Here is a 17,008-nt window from a genome sequence, read left to right on the forward strand (position 1 = left end):
CAGAACACAGGTTTCCCAGGAACTTAAAATATTGTAGAATGGTATGGAACAGAAGTAAAATCAGACAAATGTATTGAGTGTTTTGATTGTCAAAATATTAATGCTGTCTATTCTTGATCACTACTAGTTGTTTGATCCTGTTCTTTCCCCCTCTCCGTCAGTGATGTGGAGGCAGTGGCTTCATTGCTCAAGCGTTTCCTGGGTCTGGAGGAGCTCCAGTATCGCTGGGAGCAGGAGGAAGAGGAGGCGGTAGTCATGGAGGAAGAGGCAGTCAGGGAGGAAGATTAACTGGACCCCAGCACTGACTCAGAAGAAGAGGGGGACTTTGAACCTTCAGTGCAATAGAAGGAGAAGAGATGAGAGGAAGCCACAGCAGCCTTGAAATGCACCCAAATATATTTTACAGCATTTCGTAGTATTATCCCGGATACTGTAAATTGCCTTAAATACTCTCTAGAATGGTAGTTTTCCACAGAAGATTTAAACAAAATCATAGTTTGGTGTGTTGCCTGTTCTTAAAACAATCATCATTACTGTATAATAACTGTATTAGACTCAACCACATAATTACAGTGCCTTTCTATTTAAACGTAATCAGTATTTATGTGAAATACTCATTCAAACATTCCCACAGTTTAGGGAACACAATGTGTTTGAGACCTCCCAAGTGAAAATCTTGGTCTAGTAGGAGTGTCTCTATTCACTTCAACCATCCATCCATCTGAATGCATGTGACTGTAAACTATAATCAAGCATTCCAGGGATCAGTTAAGAATGTTTGCCTGTTTTTATGTTAAAGTAAATACTTGCATGTCTTTCAGCATTGATGGGTCCTATTACTAGGGTCAGACAGAATCTGGGGAGGCAAAACCTCTAGAATGGACTTAATCTAACAGCTGCTACATCTGAATTGCTTGCTGTTTGGGGTTTTAGGCTGGGTTTCTGTATAGCACTTTGTGACATCTGCTGATGTAAAAAGGGCTTTATAAATCAATTTGATTTATTATTCATAGGGAAACCTACAGATTCTGTCTGGCCCTATATACAAAATGAAAGACCAGTCTTAGGTAACATTCCTGTCCATAGACCAATGTGTTAATAACAATATGTATGTTTGACAGGTAAACTGTAATGCATTGTACCTGGACTGTATTAACTACTGCATCTGTTGGCAAGAGGAAGGTGAGTGTAGATGCCTTCTGTTGCTTGAAATAAATAATGCATGAGATATTTTGTGTCCGGTTAGTGTGTGCTGCTAGATGACTGCAGGTACTGGTTTGCCTTGTCTTTTTTTTACTTTTATACATTTTTCTTTGCTTTTTTTTGTTAAAAGGGGAATTAAATAAAAGTTGCTTTTTGATAATCTTGGAACCATTTTCTCACAACCTCTTGGACCTCACTGTATGAAGTCTGCACGGATAGATCTCTTTCTCTGTCAAACACACACAACGGGACCCAGGCAAAGCCCTACTGCCCACCCATAGAAGCTGAGACGTTTTGGGGTACCATCTCCAGTAGGCTGGCTCTGGTGTCCACCAGGACCCTCTGGAGGGGAGCCACCACGGGGCTGACATGCTGCTCTACCCACTCCTGGGCTGTGGAGGCTGGGTACAGACGCACCATCTCCTTCCTCACCATCGCCACTCTCTGCTCCACAAGAGCCAACAATCTGAGGGTGGTTGAAAGAAACAAGGGTAAGGGTTGTTAGGGTTAATTTTTTTAACTATATGAGGGAGCGAAAAACCTTTGTTAGCATATAAATTGTGGTGGAATATAAACATTCAGATGCTTACGTCATGGCTTGACTCTGTAACTGTTGAGCAATAAGAGGGCTGACTGTCTTTCTCTGTCTGTGGTAAGGAGTGAACCAGCCTCTCACAAACCTGAGAACCACAGAGCGATATGTATCAAGGTCAGAGAGCTCTTTAATTCAACGATTTAATAGTAAAAATCAAGAAATCATTATGTGTGCCTTTGGTGGCCTTACAGTGGTCAACAACCCTCTTCCTAGAGTGCTACATGGTGTGTAGGCTTTAGTTCCAGCCCATGTGGCTACTGGCTTCACTCACATGTTGTCTTCAAAATGGCGGAGTTCTTCTGACTGCAGTATTGCTGTTAGTTCCACGACCAGCTCTGCCAACCTCCTCCCTGGAAACAGCTCAGAGTCACCTGTAGAGGAGCTGGGGCAGGGCACATAGAGAGACAGAGACACTTTTAGGATTAAAAACAATCCACTTATAACAGAGGAGCATATTCTGTTATGAAGGGTCTCTCTCTCACCTTTCCATGGTTTCCACCTCTACAGAAGAGATACCCAAACTCTCTGTCACCCTGCTCTGAGCCTCCGGGCTGAACTGGCCTGTAGCACACACAGAACAACCATCAACATGGGTCAGGTACCATTACAATACCTCAAGGATCACATCAAATCAAAGTGTATTTGGAGGAAAGTACTGACCATGTGTGAGTATCTGTAGACAGGAGGCCAGGGAGGGCAGAGCTAAGGGCAGCAACTCACATAGCACAGACAGGTGGTCATACCTATTGTTGAAACAAGATTATTAAATAGATTATGGCTAAATCATAACGTCATACATTTCGGCACAAATGTCCCATGATTTACGCAAAAGTCTGATTATGGATCTCAAATTAGGATTAGGCCCTATGACAATATAATCTAGATGAAAATAAGTTTATAATCTAGTGAATTCTCTCCATCTCACCTCTGCCAGCCAGTGAGGGCAATGCCCAGCATGTGTATGCCTTCAGGCTGGGCTGCTGCCACCTGTAGCCACTGTAGATGGTTGTCCACATGTCTCTGTGTGCTGGTCACACAGGTGTGGACGGTAGTAGAGCCTTTGAAGGCACTGGCTGCCCATAGTTCTGACAGCCCTGCACCACTGTACCTCTCCAATAGATTTACTGGAGAGGGGAAAGGGGGAGATGGTAAAAACATTGACATTAAGCACAAATAGTGTTTGTCTATGTGCATAGCGAAACTGTTCTAGTAAAACCACTAGTTCTTACCAGTGTTTTCCACATCTAGGGTGGGGTTGTAGTCCCACAGCATCAGCTGGACCAATCCTACTAGACCACTGCCTGGCAAACAGGTCAAAAAAGCAAATGTTAGGGGTGGATTACAGACTTTTCTGGCCCATAGACTACTTTCAGGCTAAAACATTGAAATGATTGTGTAACTTTGCAGAACTATCACTTTAAGAGCCTGTACCCTGACCTTTCAGTGTGTTGTGGTCCATCCCTCTCAGCATGTCGTCCCACATGATCATGTTGAGGTTAGGCCACGCCTCCCTGACGCCCTTTGCTACCCTAGTCACGTGACTGAGGAACAGCTGCTGTACCGTACGGCCAGGTGTGCTCAGCCAGCGTCTAGACTCCTCCCCCTCACCTAGCAGGTAGACCTGAGGACGCATGACAGGTATGGTGGAGGGAAAAGGCTTTCAATTAAAGGGGTGTCATGCATTGTCCATCATTAGAAAGCTATTTAAATCTGGTATGCATCTCAATATGGCTTCCTTTCCTCATCTCCTCTCCTTCGTCTGCACTTTTTTTGAATTCCAAAAGGATCAAAATACCATGCCTCACCTCATCAGCTCCAATGTGCAGGCTGGTGCTGCCTGGGTGGAGCTCCACCACCTGGCGAAGCATCTCCTCTACCAGCCTCACACCCTCCTCTCTGTGGGGGTTCAGAGTGCCCAGGCAGTGGCCCACCTCCCTCAGCCCCCACAACGACTTGTGCTTCAACACAAACTGACAGAGAGGGGGGAAAGAGGGAGTGAGAAGTTCAGTGAGAGAGTGGGTGAGAAAGGAGGCAAAGAAAGAAAATAATATCAAAGATACCAAGACAATACAACCACATAAATTGGCCTCAATCTCTCCCATTATTAATTGGGGTATGATATGAACAGGTGGGAGGCAGATATGTGTTCCCTCTCTCTCTCACCTCCATGTGTCCAAACGTCTGCACCAGAGGAATGACCTCTAACCCTTGGGACTTGGCCACTTCCTGAATAGACAGGACCTCCTCACGACTGCAGCAGAGAAGAGAATCATTACCTGCCAGTAAGAACCATTTTTTCTTTTTTTCCACTTTCTAGAAAGGCCAAGATAGTGATGTTCGAGGATAAGAGTTGTTATCAGTGATTGGCTCTAGGCCAACCTGTATGGTGGATGTGTATAGCCCAACCTGTATGGTGAATGCTGAGTGGATTGCAGCACCTTCAGCTCTCCTTCATAGGGGAACATGTCTTCATACTCCACCAATAGACCGTCAGCACCCAGACCAGCAAAAATACCAATCAGCTGGAGAGAGAGGAAAGAGAAAAAGGACAGGTCAGACAGACCTCTTGCATTCAACAATCAACACACAAATAAGGCAGAGATAGGAGAGCGGTGCTATTACCTTGTGCAGGTAATCAATTCTAGGAGGGGCTCCTTTCAGATCCAGGTGAACCAGCTTCTTCCCCTTGGGCCATGGTGGTAAAGCCTCCATTGTAGCTGAAATCTGGAGAGCAGCAAGTAAGCTACTGTGTGTAATTCCTCAATCGTCTCACTTATGCAGTACAACAAAGATCACGCATAAATGACCATTACAATACAATGCTCGACTTTTGATAATGAAATGAGTAGCCTACTATACAAACTTTGCCTTTACATTCATAGAATTTGCATTTAGACTGAACCAGTATCTATCTGGGCAGAGGAGAAGATGAATATGACGAGTCCCCTTTCTAGCCCAGAAAGCTACCATACATGTTTCCATTAGACAGCTCGGCAAACGTTAGAATGTAAAAATACGTTCGTTACTCACCAAATATGGCGTTTCGCTGAGCAACTATCTTAATTTACTGTAGTCCCGCCCTGTATGTAAACACACATTTACACGCAACCGAAAGAATGCCTTGTATGAAAAGACTAGGTATTGTTTTTGACCAAGTACGCATACGCCAAATCCACAGGCTGTGCGTCTTCTTCTTTGGTGAAGTTTAACGGCGGTTAGCATCCAATATTTATTATGCATTACCGCCACCAACTGTACGGGGTAAAAAGGAAATTCCTTAAGGTGATTCTTCTGTGAGTGGCAGTAATGAGTGATTTTATTGATGGAGGTGCCGAAGAGGTGGACATGGTCAAAAACGATAAATATATTTTTTATTTTTTTTCGGTTGCTTGTAAAGTTGTATTTACCAGTATAGCTTTTTTGCAAGTACAAACCAGGCACCTGTTGTTCACAAGCGTATCTGCCATAGACTGTAAAAAAAATATGGACGAAGCCATGAATGGCGTCACCCCATGAGATGGCGTTTCCTATGAGAACACTCAGTGGCGCACTTGAAGATCAGGAAGTGTCATTTCAGCATGTTACCATCTTCCAAGTATGGGTAGCTGCAGCCCAATATCACAGACAGAAGGGGAAACCCAGACAGGGTCTATAAAGCTGAAGCATCTGTTTAGAACATTTTCTCAGCACCAAATATGGTAGTGAGGGGAAATCCAGTAGCGGGTAGTGGGAAAGGATGGAACTAGGTGAAACTTGCCCTACGTGCTAATTTTCTCATCGATGAAACATCTGATCTCAATACATTTCTGTTCCCAAAACGAAAATCTCTTACGAACACAGTGCACTAAGTTTTATAGACTTGCCAAAGTTTTAAAAATAGCCTTGTTTGAAGGAGTATAAGATCGAATTGAGTTGTGCACACTCGCACTTCACAGAGGAGACGTTCCCTAACGGAAATATGCAAATAATGCTACAACGCGCCAATAGGATCTCGCTAGCTCTTGCTTGGCTTTGCCCACCTCCTTGCTTGTTCTGCCCACTATGCTTCATTTGCTCACACTGTAAACGACACAGATTAACTATCTTGGGTTAGTTATTAATATATATGTTTAAATTGTGCTGTGATGTTTTACATAAATCTTGAACCTTTCTAATCGTATAGTATCCACAGATTGTGAGCTAAAGATGAAAACTTTTCCTACGAGTATTATTATATTATTTATTGACTGACTATGGCTTTCCAAATCGCCCAACACTGCTATTTGTAAGGTTAATTTTAAGTGAATGTTGTGATTTTTTTAACCATTCCTGAACCTGTGACCAGAAACAAGCTACATAGGGGCAATACCAGAATAAATGATCTAGTGATTCTATCTCTTCGCAGCAAAATCTACAGAGCTGAGATTGTTGTATGCCCCATATACAGTGGGGAGAACAAGTATTTGATACACTGCCGATTTTGCAGGTTTTCGTACTTACAAAGCATGTAGAGGTCTGTAATTTTTATCATAGGTACACTTCAACTGTGAAAGACAGAATCTAAAACAAAAATCCAGAAAATCACATTGTATGATTTTTAAGTAATTAATTTGCATTTTATTGCATGATATAAGTATTTGATACGTCAGAAAAGCAGAACTTAATATTTGGTACAGAAACCTTTGTTTGCATTTACAGAGATCATACGTTTCCTGTAGGTCTTGACCAGGTTTGCACACACTGCAGCAGGGATTTTGACCCACTCCTCCATACAGACCTTCTCCAGATCCTTCAGGTTTCGGGGCTGTCGCTGGGCAATACGGACTTTCAGCTCCCTCCAAAGATTTTCTATTGGGTTCAGGTCTGGAGACTGGCTAGGCCACTCCAGGACCTTGAGATGCTTCTTACGGAGCCACTCCTTAGTTGCCCTGGCTGTGTGTTTCAGGTCGTTGTCATGCTGGAAGACCCAGCCACGACCCATCTTCAATGCCCTTACTGAGGGAAGGAGGTTGTTGGCCAAGATCTCGCGATACATGGCCCCATCCATCCTCCCCTCAATACGGTGCAGTCGTCCTGTCCCCTTTGCAGAAAAGCATCCCCAAAGAATGATGTTTCCTCTTCCATGCTTCACGGTTGGGATGGTGTTCTTGGGGTTGTACTCATCCTTCTTCTTCCTCCAAACACGGCGAGTGGAGTTTAGACCAAAAAGCTCTATTTTTGTCTCATCAGACCACATGACCTTCGCCCATTCCTCCTCTGGATCATCCAGATGGTCATTGGCAAACTTCAGACGGGCCTGGACATGCGCTGGCTTGAGCAGGGGGACCTTGCGTGCGCTGCAGGATTTTAATCCATGACGGCGTAGTGTGTTACTAATGGTTTTCTTTGAGACTGTGGTCCCAGCTCTCTTCAGGTCATTGACCAGGTCCTGCCGTGTAGTTCTGGGCTGATCCCTCACCTTCCTCATGATCATTGATGCCCCACAAGGTGAGATCTTGCATGGAGCCCCAGACCGAGGGTGATTGACCGTCATCTTGAACTTCTTCCATTTTCTAATAATTGCGCCAACAGTTGTTGCCTTCTCACCAAGCTGCTTGCCTATTGTCCTGTAGCCCATCCCAGCCTTGTGCAGGTCTACAATTTTATCCCTGATGTCCTTACACAGCTCTCTGGTCTTGGTCATTGTGGAGAGCTTGGAGTCTGTTTGAGTGTGTGGACAGGTGTCTTTTATACAGGTAACGAGTTCAAACAGGTGCAGTTAATACAGGTAATGAGTGGAGAACAGGAGGGCTTCTTAAAGAAAAACTAACAGGTCTGTGAGAGCCGGAATTCTTACTGGTTGGTAGGTGATCAAATACTTATGTCATGCAATAAAATGCAAATTAATTACTTAAAAATCATACAATGTGATTTTCTGGATTTTTGTTTTAGATTCCGTCTCTCACAGTTGAAGTGTACCTATGATAAAAATTACAGACCTCTACATGCTTTGTAAGTAGGAAAACCTGCAAAATCGGCAGTGTATCAAATACTTGTTCCCCCACTGTATATTTGCAAACGTTCTATTGAAATTGATTGTGGTAAATTCATTTATATTTGTTGAGATGTGAATACCAAGTATGTCTACTTCACCATCCGCCCATTTTATTGGTAAACTACAAGGTAGTGTAAACACTGTGTCTTTTAACGATCCAATACATAATATGGTACACTTGTCATAATTAGGTTTTAGTCCAGAGAGGCTAGAAAAGTGATCAAGATCTTCAATGAGACTGTGCAGGGATCCAGATTGCGGACTTAAGAAAAAACTTGAGTCATCGGCATACATTGACACTTTTGTTTTTATCCCCTGGAATTCTAACCCCTTGGTGTTCTTGTTGGATCTAATTTTAATAGCTAGCATTTCAATGGCCATAATAAATAGATATGGAGATAATGGACAGCCTTGTTTTACTCCTCTTAAAAGCTCAATACTTTCTGAGAAGTAACCATTATTAACTATTTTCATCTGTGGTTGCTGTACATAACTTTAACCCATTGTATAAGAGACTCACCAAAATTAAAGTAATCTAGGCATTTATATATAAATCCTAGTCGTACTTTATCAAATGCCTTTTCAAAATCTGCTATAAAGACCAGGCCTGGTATCTTTGATGTTTCATAATGTTCAATTGTATATTATCTCCAATATATTGTCCATGTTAAAAATCTGTCTGATCAGGATGAACAATATCTGGTAAAACCTTTTTCATTTTATGTGCTATGCATTTCGCCAGGATTTTCGCATCACAACATTGAAGTGTAAGAGGCCTCCAGTTTTTTTTAATGGACTGGATCTTTATACTTACCACCTGGGTCTTGTTTTAGTAGTAATGAAATCAGACCTTCTTGTTGAGTACCTGAAAGTCTACAATTTTTATAGGAGTAGTTAAAACATGCTAATAATGGATCTTTGAGTACATAAAAATAGGTCTGATATACCTCTACTGGTATACCATCAAGCTCTGGTGTTTTTCCAGACTGAAAAGATTGAATTGCCTCAAAAAGTTCCTCTTCTGTAAGTTGGCCTTCACACAGGTCTTTCTGTAAATTTGGTAATTTTACATTATTATTAGGAAATAAATCCTTACAGTTAACATCATTCAGTGGAAATGGAGGAGACTGAAAAGAAAACATATGCAAAAAATATTTAGCTTCCTCTTTCAAAATATAATTTGGTGAATCATGGATGACTCCATCATTTGTAACGAGTTTCTGGTAAAACATTTTTTGTAGCATTTCTATGTTGAAGATTGAATAATTATTTTGCATTTTTCACAATTTTCCATCTAATTCGCTTTCTTTTGTACTACATTACGCTTGATCGTTCTTGAATAAGTACCTCCAATTCTTTTTTCCCCCTCTAACCTATTTTGTGCCTCTATAGTACAGTTTCCATTACCATCTACCTGCACTGTTATTTCCTCTATTTCCTTTATTAGTCTAATCTCTTTTGACCTAAGCTGCTTTTGTTTTAATTATGAGTATTGTATTGAATGGCCTCTAAAAGTACATTTAAAAGTGTCACATACAATAAGGGGATCTGCTGTACCTATGTTGTGCAGAAAAAAGTCAATTATGAATTATTTTGTCTTAGTTAAGAACAAATTGTCATCCAATAGGCTTTCATTAAATTTTCAATATCCCCGTCCACATGGAAATTCTATAACAGTTATATGGAGGCCAATTAGATGGTGGTCCGATCGCATTCGGTCTCCTATTAATACTTTTTAAACTTTTGATGCCAGCAAGAATGAGACCAGGAAGTAATCATGACGGCTAGCTTGATTAAGCCTCCTCCATGTATACCTCACTAGGTCAGGGGTTTTCAGCCTCCATATATCCACTAGTTCTAATGTATCCATGATATTCGTGATCTCCTTAAGTGCTTGAGGGTGATAGTTTGTAGTGTGATTTCCTATACGATCCATTGAGGTACTTAAAACCGTATTATAATCTCCCACCTTAATAATAGATTCATTCGTTAATTGTGAGCTCAATAGATTATTATATATATTTTTGTAGAAGTGTGGATCATCATTATTTGGCCCATATAGATTAATTAGCCAGATCTGTTTTTGGTCCAATAGCATATTTAAAAGAATCCATCTTCCTTGAGGATCTGTTTGCACAATCGGATCAAAATGTGTATTAATTAGTATAATCACCCCTTTTGAGTTTCTTTGCCCATGACAAACATATATTTCTCCCTCCCAGTCCTTTTCCCACCCAACCTCATCTATATTTGTAGTGAGTTTCCTGTAAACAATAGATATTATATTATTTATCTTTTAGCCAGGTAGAAATGTATCTTTTTTTATGATCTGCTAAGCCATTACAATTGTAACTGGCTATACTTATTTTCCCACTTACCATAATGATACCCAAGTTTCAATTATACTTAACACAACCAATGTTTGTAAACTTACCATTAAAAAGCACCATGATGATAAGTGTCCATATAGCTGTACCATAATATTTGCACTGTAAAGCATACTGTAGCTGCAACTTTGTAAACCTCCAATTGTCCTAATATTCCACCCACTAAAGCCTCCCCCATATCTAGGTCTATTGTCACTAAGACCATCAGACCATCTCCCTGACTCATGACGCACCTTTGCGTCCTAAGGCAAACCCTTGGCGTAGGCCAGAGGGAAATATGGGCAGTCCCATGATAACATAATTCAACACTGCCACCCTTCACTAACACATTCAAAGCCCCGTAGGTCTATTGCATATCTATGAGGGTGCTTTTTAAGAGAACTAACCAAATAACATGGAAAACAGTCAGAAAATAATAATAATAACAAGAATAGATCATATTAATAGAAATAATAACAGCACAATGTTATACATGCATGCTCATATTTAGAAAGTCCTAGCAAGGCTATAAGCATGTCAGCCCAGCATAGATCCAATTGTTCGAACATTTTTGAAAAAATGAAGTGAAAACAACCTATATATATCGCAAGACCAGTTCTTTATGTCCATTACATGCAAGACATATTTCATGTAATCCTCATTATGTCCTGTTTTATTCCGACAGAAAAGGAAGAAGGAAAAAGGAACATAGATTCTAACGGCCGCAGTAAAAATGAGTCTTAGGTATTCCTTTATGGGTAGTGTGATGCCTAAGTTTAACTTACAATCGACTCTGACACAGCCATGGCACGATAGCCAAGAATACATGCAGTATTGACAATCCAGAGCGAGTAAACCTGTAAAACCAACCCTCTCTCCACCCACACACATTTTATTTTTATTCCAGGGTCGTTACTCTATCACCTCGGCTGTCTTTGTCTATATGGTGACCAGAGTATGAGCAAGTGGTTGTGTCGAAAGTAGTGGCTATATGGAAAGCAAATCAGCTAATTGGGCAGATTTGTTGCCACTCAAGACCATTTTGTGTGGCTGATTGGGCTGCATGACGAGTTGAGAAGCCGGTGACCATTGCACCGGTGTTGTATGGACATGCATGCCGACCTGAGACCTGACATCACGGTCGTGTCAAAATGGCATTTTGCCACAACTTTGGAAGTATGCTTGAGGTCATTGTCCATTTGGAAGACCCATTTGCGACCAAGCTTTAACTTCCTGACTGATGTCTTGAGAAGTTGCTTCAATATATCCACATAATTTTCCTTCCTCATGATGCCATCTATTTTGTGAAGTGCACCAGTCCCTCCTGCAGCAAAGCACCCCCACAGCATGATGCTGCCACCCCGGTGCTTCACGGTTGGGATGTTTTTCTTCGGCTTGCAAGCTACCCCCTTTTTCCTCCAAACATAACAATGGTTATTATGGCCAAACAACAGTTCTATTTTTGTTTCATCAGACCAGAGGACAATTCTCCAAAAAGTATGATCTTTGTCCCCATGTGCAGTTGCAAACTGTAGACTGGCTTTTTTATGGTGGTTTTGGAGCAGTGGCTTCTTCCTTGCTGAGCGGCCTTTCAGGTTATGTCGATATAGGACTCGTTTTACTGTGGATATAGATATGTTTGTGATGTTTGTGAAACGCACACCTATTTAGGCGAGGTGCTGGCTGACGGCATAAAACACTTGAAAAAGAAAAGGAAAGCCGCACACTCTCGGAGCTCAGATGCAATAATTTAATATCCTAATAACCAACGTTTCGACAGACAAGCTGTCTTCATCAGGGTATGATAGATATGTTTGTACCTGTTTCCTCCAGCATATTCACAAGGTCCTTTGCTGTTGTTCTGGGATTGATTAGCACTTTTCGCACCAAAGTACGTTCATCTCTATTAGACAGAACACGTCTCCTTCCTGAGCGGTATGACGGCTGCGTGGTCCCATGGTGTTTATACTTGCCTACTATTGTTTGTACAGATGAACGTGGTACCTTCAGACGTTTGGAAATTGCTCCCAAGGATGAACCAGACTTGTGGAGGTCTACACATTCTTGTTCTGAGGTCTTGGCTGATTTCTTTTGATTTTCCCATGATGTCAAGCAAAGAGGCACTGAGTTTGAAGGTAGGCCTTGAAATACATCCACAGGTACACCTCCAATTGACTCAAATGATGTCAATTAGCCTATCAGAAGCTTCTAAAGCCATGACATAATTTTCTGGAATTTTCCAAGCTGTTTAAAGGCACAGTAAACTTAGTGTATGTCAACTTCTGACCCACTGGAATTGTGATACAGTGAGTTATAAGTGAAATAATCTGTCTGTAAACAATTGTTGGGAAAATTACTTGTGTCATGAACAAAGTAGATGTCCTAACCGACTTGCCAAAACTACAGTGGGGAAAAAAAGTATTTAGTCAGCCACCAAATGTGCATGTTCTCCCACTTAAAAAGATGAGAGAGGCCTGTAATTTTCATCATAGGTACACATCAACTATGACAGACAAATTGAGAAAAACAAATCCAGAAAATCACATTGTAGGATTTTTATGAATTTATTTGCAAATTATGGTGGAAAATAAGTATTTGGTCACCTACAAACAAGCAAGATTTCTGGCTCTCACAGACCTGTAACTTCTTCTTTAAGAGGCTCCTCTGTCCTCCACTCGTTACCTGTATTAATGGCACCTGTTTGAACTTGTTATCAGTATAAAAGACACCTGTCCACAACCTCAAACAGTCACACTCCAAACTCCACTATGGCCAAGACCAAAGAGCTGTCAAAGGACACCAGAAACAAAATTGTAGACCTGCACCAGGCTGGGAAGACTGAATCTGCAATAGGTAAGCAGCTTGGTTTGAAGAAATCAACTGTGGGAGCAATTATTAGGAAATGGAAGACATACAAGACCACTGATAATCTCCCTCGATCTGGGGCTCCATGCAAGATCTCACCCCGTGGGGTCAAAATGATCACAAGAACGGTGAGAAAAATCCCAAAACCACACGGGGGGACCTAGTGAATGACCTGCAGAGAGCTGGGACCAAAGTAACAAAGCCTACCATCAGTAACACACTACGCCGCCAGGGACTCAAATCCTGCAGTGCCAGACGTGTCCCCCTGCTTAAGCCAGTACATGTCCAGGCCCGTCTGAAGTTTGCTAGAGTGCATTTGGATGATCCAGAAGAGGACTGGGAGAATGTCATATGGTCAGATGAAACCAAAATAGAACTTTTTGGTAAAAACTCAACTCGTCGTGTTTGGAGGACAAAGAATGCTGAGTTGCATCCAAAGAACACCATACCTACTGTGAAGCATGGGGGTGGAAACATCATGCTTTGGGGCTGTTTTTCTGCAAAGGGACCAGGATGACTGATCTGTGTAAAGGAAAGAATGAATGGGCCCATGTATCGTGAGATTTTGAGTGAAAACCTCCTTCCATCAGCAAGGGCATTGAAGATGAAACGTGGCTGGGTCTTTCAGCATGACAATGATCCCAAACACACCGCCCGGGCAACGAAGGAGTGGCTTCGTAAGAAGCATTTCAAGGTCCTGGAGTGGCCTAGCCAGTCTCCAGATCTCAACCCCATAGAAAATCTTTGGAGGGAGTTGAAAGTCCGTGTTGCCCAGCGACAGCCCCAAAACATCACTAGATCTAGAGGAGATCTGCATGGAGGAATGGGCCAAAATACCAGCAACAGTGTGTGAAAACCTTGTGAAGACTTACAGAAAACGTTTGACCTGTGTCATTGCCAACAAAGGGTATATAACAAAGTATTGAGAAACTTTTGTTATTGACCAAATACTTATTTTCCACCATAATTTGCAAATAAATTCATTAAAAATCCTACAATGTGATTTCTGGAATTTTTTTTCTCATTTTGTCTGTCATAGTTGACGTGTACCTATGATGAAAATTACAGGCCTCTCTCATCTTTTTAAGTGGGAGAACTTGCACAATTGGTGGCTGACTAAATACTTTTTTTCCCCACTGTATAGTTTGTTAACAAGAAATGTGTGGAGTGGTTGAAAAACAAGTTTTAATGACTCCAACCTAAGTGTATGTAAACTTCCGACTTCAACTGTACATCTGTAGTAAAGTACCGTGGTTGGCCTTCAAATTAAAATCCTCAATGCGAGAGGGCAGTCGTGCTTCCCTGGTATCTACCCTCTCATGGTCTAGAATGGTCCCACTTGATCTGTCTCCTCTTCTTCTTCTTCTTCTTCAGTGGGGTTTATCGGCGGTTGGCATCCAACGTTATGGTGCATTACCGCCACCTACTGTACTGGAGTGTGGGCCAGAGACTGCACCTGGCAGCCCCGTTGCTCTTAAAAAATATATAAAAATATTTGAGATTATATCTAATGACGTTCTACTCAATATACTCTTGAAACTAATTTCCTGTATCCCCTTCTCCCTCATACTAGATCTCATCCTCTCTCTTTCCCTCTGATACTGCCCACAATGTAGCAATACATGCTCCACGGTCTCTTTTTCCTGACAATAATCACATTTTCCTGTTGGATGCTTTCCTGTCACATTTAATGTCTTATTCAACTGGATGTGTCCCACCCTTAATCTTGTAAAAATAGCCTCCTCTCTTCTGTCCCCTCCTGCCGTCCTTCCCTCCCCGACTTTCCTCTGTACTTGAAATAAATGCCTTCCCTTATTATCTCTATTCCACTGCTCCTGCCATCTCTGCACCATCACTGAATATATCAGTCTTTTTGCCTCTGCCTTGCTCATTGAAACTTCAACATCAACATCCCCACTACTAAGTGCTTGTTTAGCCTGTTCATCTACTGCCTCGTTCCCCTCCACCCCCACATTGGCTGGGACACAAGTACATCTTATCTGAATACCCATCTTTTTATTCCTGCCATGGGTTTCTAGCACCTCATAAAGCAGGTCTTGTATGCTACGTGAGCTAAAGGACTGGAGACTCATTAACACTACACATGAATCAGAGCAAATAACTACTCTGTCTTGTTTGATTTCCTCCACCCACTGCAAGGCCAACAGTATGGCCATAAGCTCCGCTGTATATACAGCCAGATGATCTGTTATACGTTTCCTGACTTCCACCCGACATTCCGGCCCTACAAATTCTGACCCAGTACGTCCTGTCCTTGGATCTTTTGAACCATCTGTGTAAATGGCCACAAAATCCTGATACACAGTTTCCAGACGTCTCTTAAAGAAATCAGGTGGATCAACACCCTCCCTATCTTTCTGTAGTCTCTCCAACACTTCTAGATCAACTACTGGTGGCGGGAGTAACCATGGTGGATTTACAGGAATAACTACTGTTGGACTAAACTCCCTTCCATACAGTCCCATCTCCTTCGCCTGGGTATTACCCACCCACCCAAAGCTTGTGTTCTGTCTTCGCTCATGTTCCCAGCATGCCTGTAAAATCCCTTTCGCAGGATGAGACACCCCATGTCCGTGTATGTTGACCCAATAATTCATTGCCAGCTGCTGTCTCCTACTCTGCAATGGCATATCTCCCATCTCCACCTGTAATGCAGCCACTGGGGACGTCCGAAACGCCCCACTACATATTCTGTGTCCTTGCCCCTATATGACATCTAGCCTTTCCAGTGAGGCCGGGCTGCCGAACCTTATGCTATACTGCCATAGTCTATTACAGATCGGATCAATGCAACATACATGGTCTTCAATGAGGAACGCCCAGCCCCCCACTCCTTCCCCGTCAGACAGCGCATCACAGTTATCTCGTCTCCTCCCGCCTGCCTTCCATCTTTGAGGACATGTATTTGCATTGTTAGAGCGGTCACTCGACTATCTTGTCAATATAATAGATAATAGTTGGCCACACCCACGAAACGGGAGCAAACGTACCTCAAAAGTTGTTGAAGAACGGTGGGCAGTGTGCACCGTTTTGGGGAAACGTGTTGTTCAGTACAAACCGTCACTCAACATAGCAAACGATTAACGGAATTGAACGCACTCCAGGCCACAACGCAAGAGTACACGCCCATCAATGTAAACAGATTGAGGTGCAGATAGTCAGTTGATTGACTTTGACTTGGCTTGCAGAGCAATCGATTTGCGTGATGTGGTCCAATTAAAACGCAGGTTTCATTCTTCAGGAGCCAACCAGAGGGACTGTTACGCATTGACCAGGAAGCAATGTCGAGTAGTGGTAAAGGTAATCTGAAATCCTCTACTATTTCTGCATGAAAAGAAGTAGCTAGCTATAAATCTTTATGAATGTCCACTGAAAAAGGCTTTGCATTATACAATGACGATACAACGGCGAGGAAATTCGAAAATCCCAGACGCCAACGGGATTGAGAAAAAGATCAAAAGGTAACGTTAACGACATGCATGGCCAGGGTAGTCTGATTAAACAGGCTGTAGTAATACACAATTAATTGGTATATATACATCCTGAAACATTGGAGTGCAAAATCGTGTAAATGTTCCTTACAAGCCAGAATATTGAATAAAATTACATTTGAACTTACTCTACCGGTTGTCTGTGCGGTTTGTTCTTTAGCTGTTCAAAATTTGAGACAAAATATCCCCAGGAAAGTATTGTTTACTCAACTTTCTAGAGAGCAAGTAGGTTTATGGTTCGGTTCGGCACCGAGGTAAAGTTAATTTTATTGGCTATTCGGTCGGCAGAATTGTGTGTATATATATATATATATATATATATATATATATATATATATAGTGTGTGTGTGTGTGTGAATAAGAAAGGGTGGGAGAGGGAAAGAGGGGAGTCTTTTTTTTCTCTTCTCGTTTCACTCCAGGATAATCAAACCAAACTTCCTCTCTCCTGTCCTCT

At 42.0% G+C, this 17,008-nt stretch overlaps 2 protein-coding genes across 4 annotated transcripts in view; one reads left to right on the plus strand and one right to left on the minus strand.

The window, feature by feature from the left end:
• Positions 1-55: 55 nt before the first annotated feature.
• hexdc (hexosaminidase (glycosyl hydrolase family 20, catalytic domain) containing) lies at positions 56-16,212 on the minus strand. 3 transcript variants are annotated; one of them, XM_041858667.2, is made up of 14 exons: positions 16,054-16,212; positions 4,421-4,522; positions 4,205-4,320; positions 3,962-4,049; positions 3,604-3,768; positions 3,236-3,419; positions 3,028-3,099; positions 2,724-2,922; positions 2,459-2,541; positions 2,281-2,359; positions 2,070-2,180; positions 1,794-1,883; positions 1,479-1,669; positions 56-331 (listed from the first exon to the last, which is right to left on the minus strand). In XM_041858667.2, exons 2-14 carry the CDS (start codon positions 4,508-4,510, stop codon positions 285-287), a joined length of 1,515 nt encoding a protein of 504 aa, XP_041714601.1. In that variant the 5' UTR covers positions 4,511-4,522; positions 16,054-16,212; the 3' UTR covers positions 56-284. The 3 variants fall into 3 exon arrangements, with proteins under 3 accessions (XP_041714601.1, XP_041714602.1, XP_041714600.1); XM_041858668.2 differs by lacking the exon at positions 16,054-16,212 and adding an exon at positions 4,829-4,996 and having other exon boundaries at positions 1,507-1,669; XM_041858666.2 differs by lacking the exon at positions 16,054-16,212 and adding an exon at positions 4,829-4,996.
• A 104-nt stretch (positions 16,213-16,316) lies between these two features.
• The window catches only part of uts2r2 (urotensin-2 receptor 2), a 45,644-nt gene continuing 44,952 nt past the window's right edge, over positions 16,317-17,008 (plus strand). The window contains exon 1 of the mRNA XM_041858673.1: positions 16,317-16,524. Within this exon, the coding sequence (XP_041714607.1) occupies positions 16,457-16,524 (68 nt within the window). The 5' untranslated portion in view covers positions 16,317-16,456. The remainder of the gene's footprint in view (positions 16,525-17,008) is intronic.

Source organism: Coregonus clupeaformis, chromosome 31 (assembly GCF_020615455.1).
Source record: "Coregonus clupeaformis isolate EN_2021a chromosome 31, ASM2061545v1, whole genome shotgun sequence".
In the NCBI taxonomy this organism is placed as follows: Eukaryota; Metazoa; Chordata; class Actinopteri; order Salmoniformes; family Salmonidae; genus Coregonus; species Coregonus clupeaformis.

Coding starts and splice junctions, on each gene's coding strand:
- hexdc (XM_041858667.2), bottom strand. CDS start 4,510: ATGGAGGCTTTACCACCATGGCCCAAGGGGAAGAAGCTGGTTCACCTG. Junction 3,420..3,603: donor TGCACATTGGAGCTGATGAG/GTGAGGCATGGT, acceptor ATGCGTCCTCAG/GTCTACCTGCTAGGTGAGGG. Junction 2,181..2,280: donor GAGGTGGAAACCATGGAAAG/GTGAGAGAGAGA, acceptor GCCCTGCCCCAG/CTCCTCTACAGGTGACTCTG.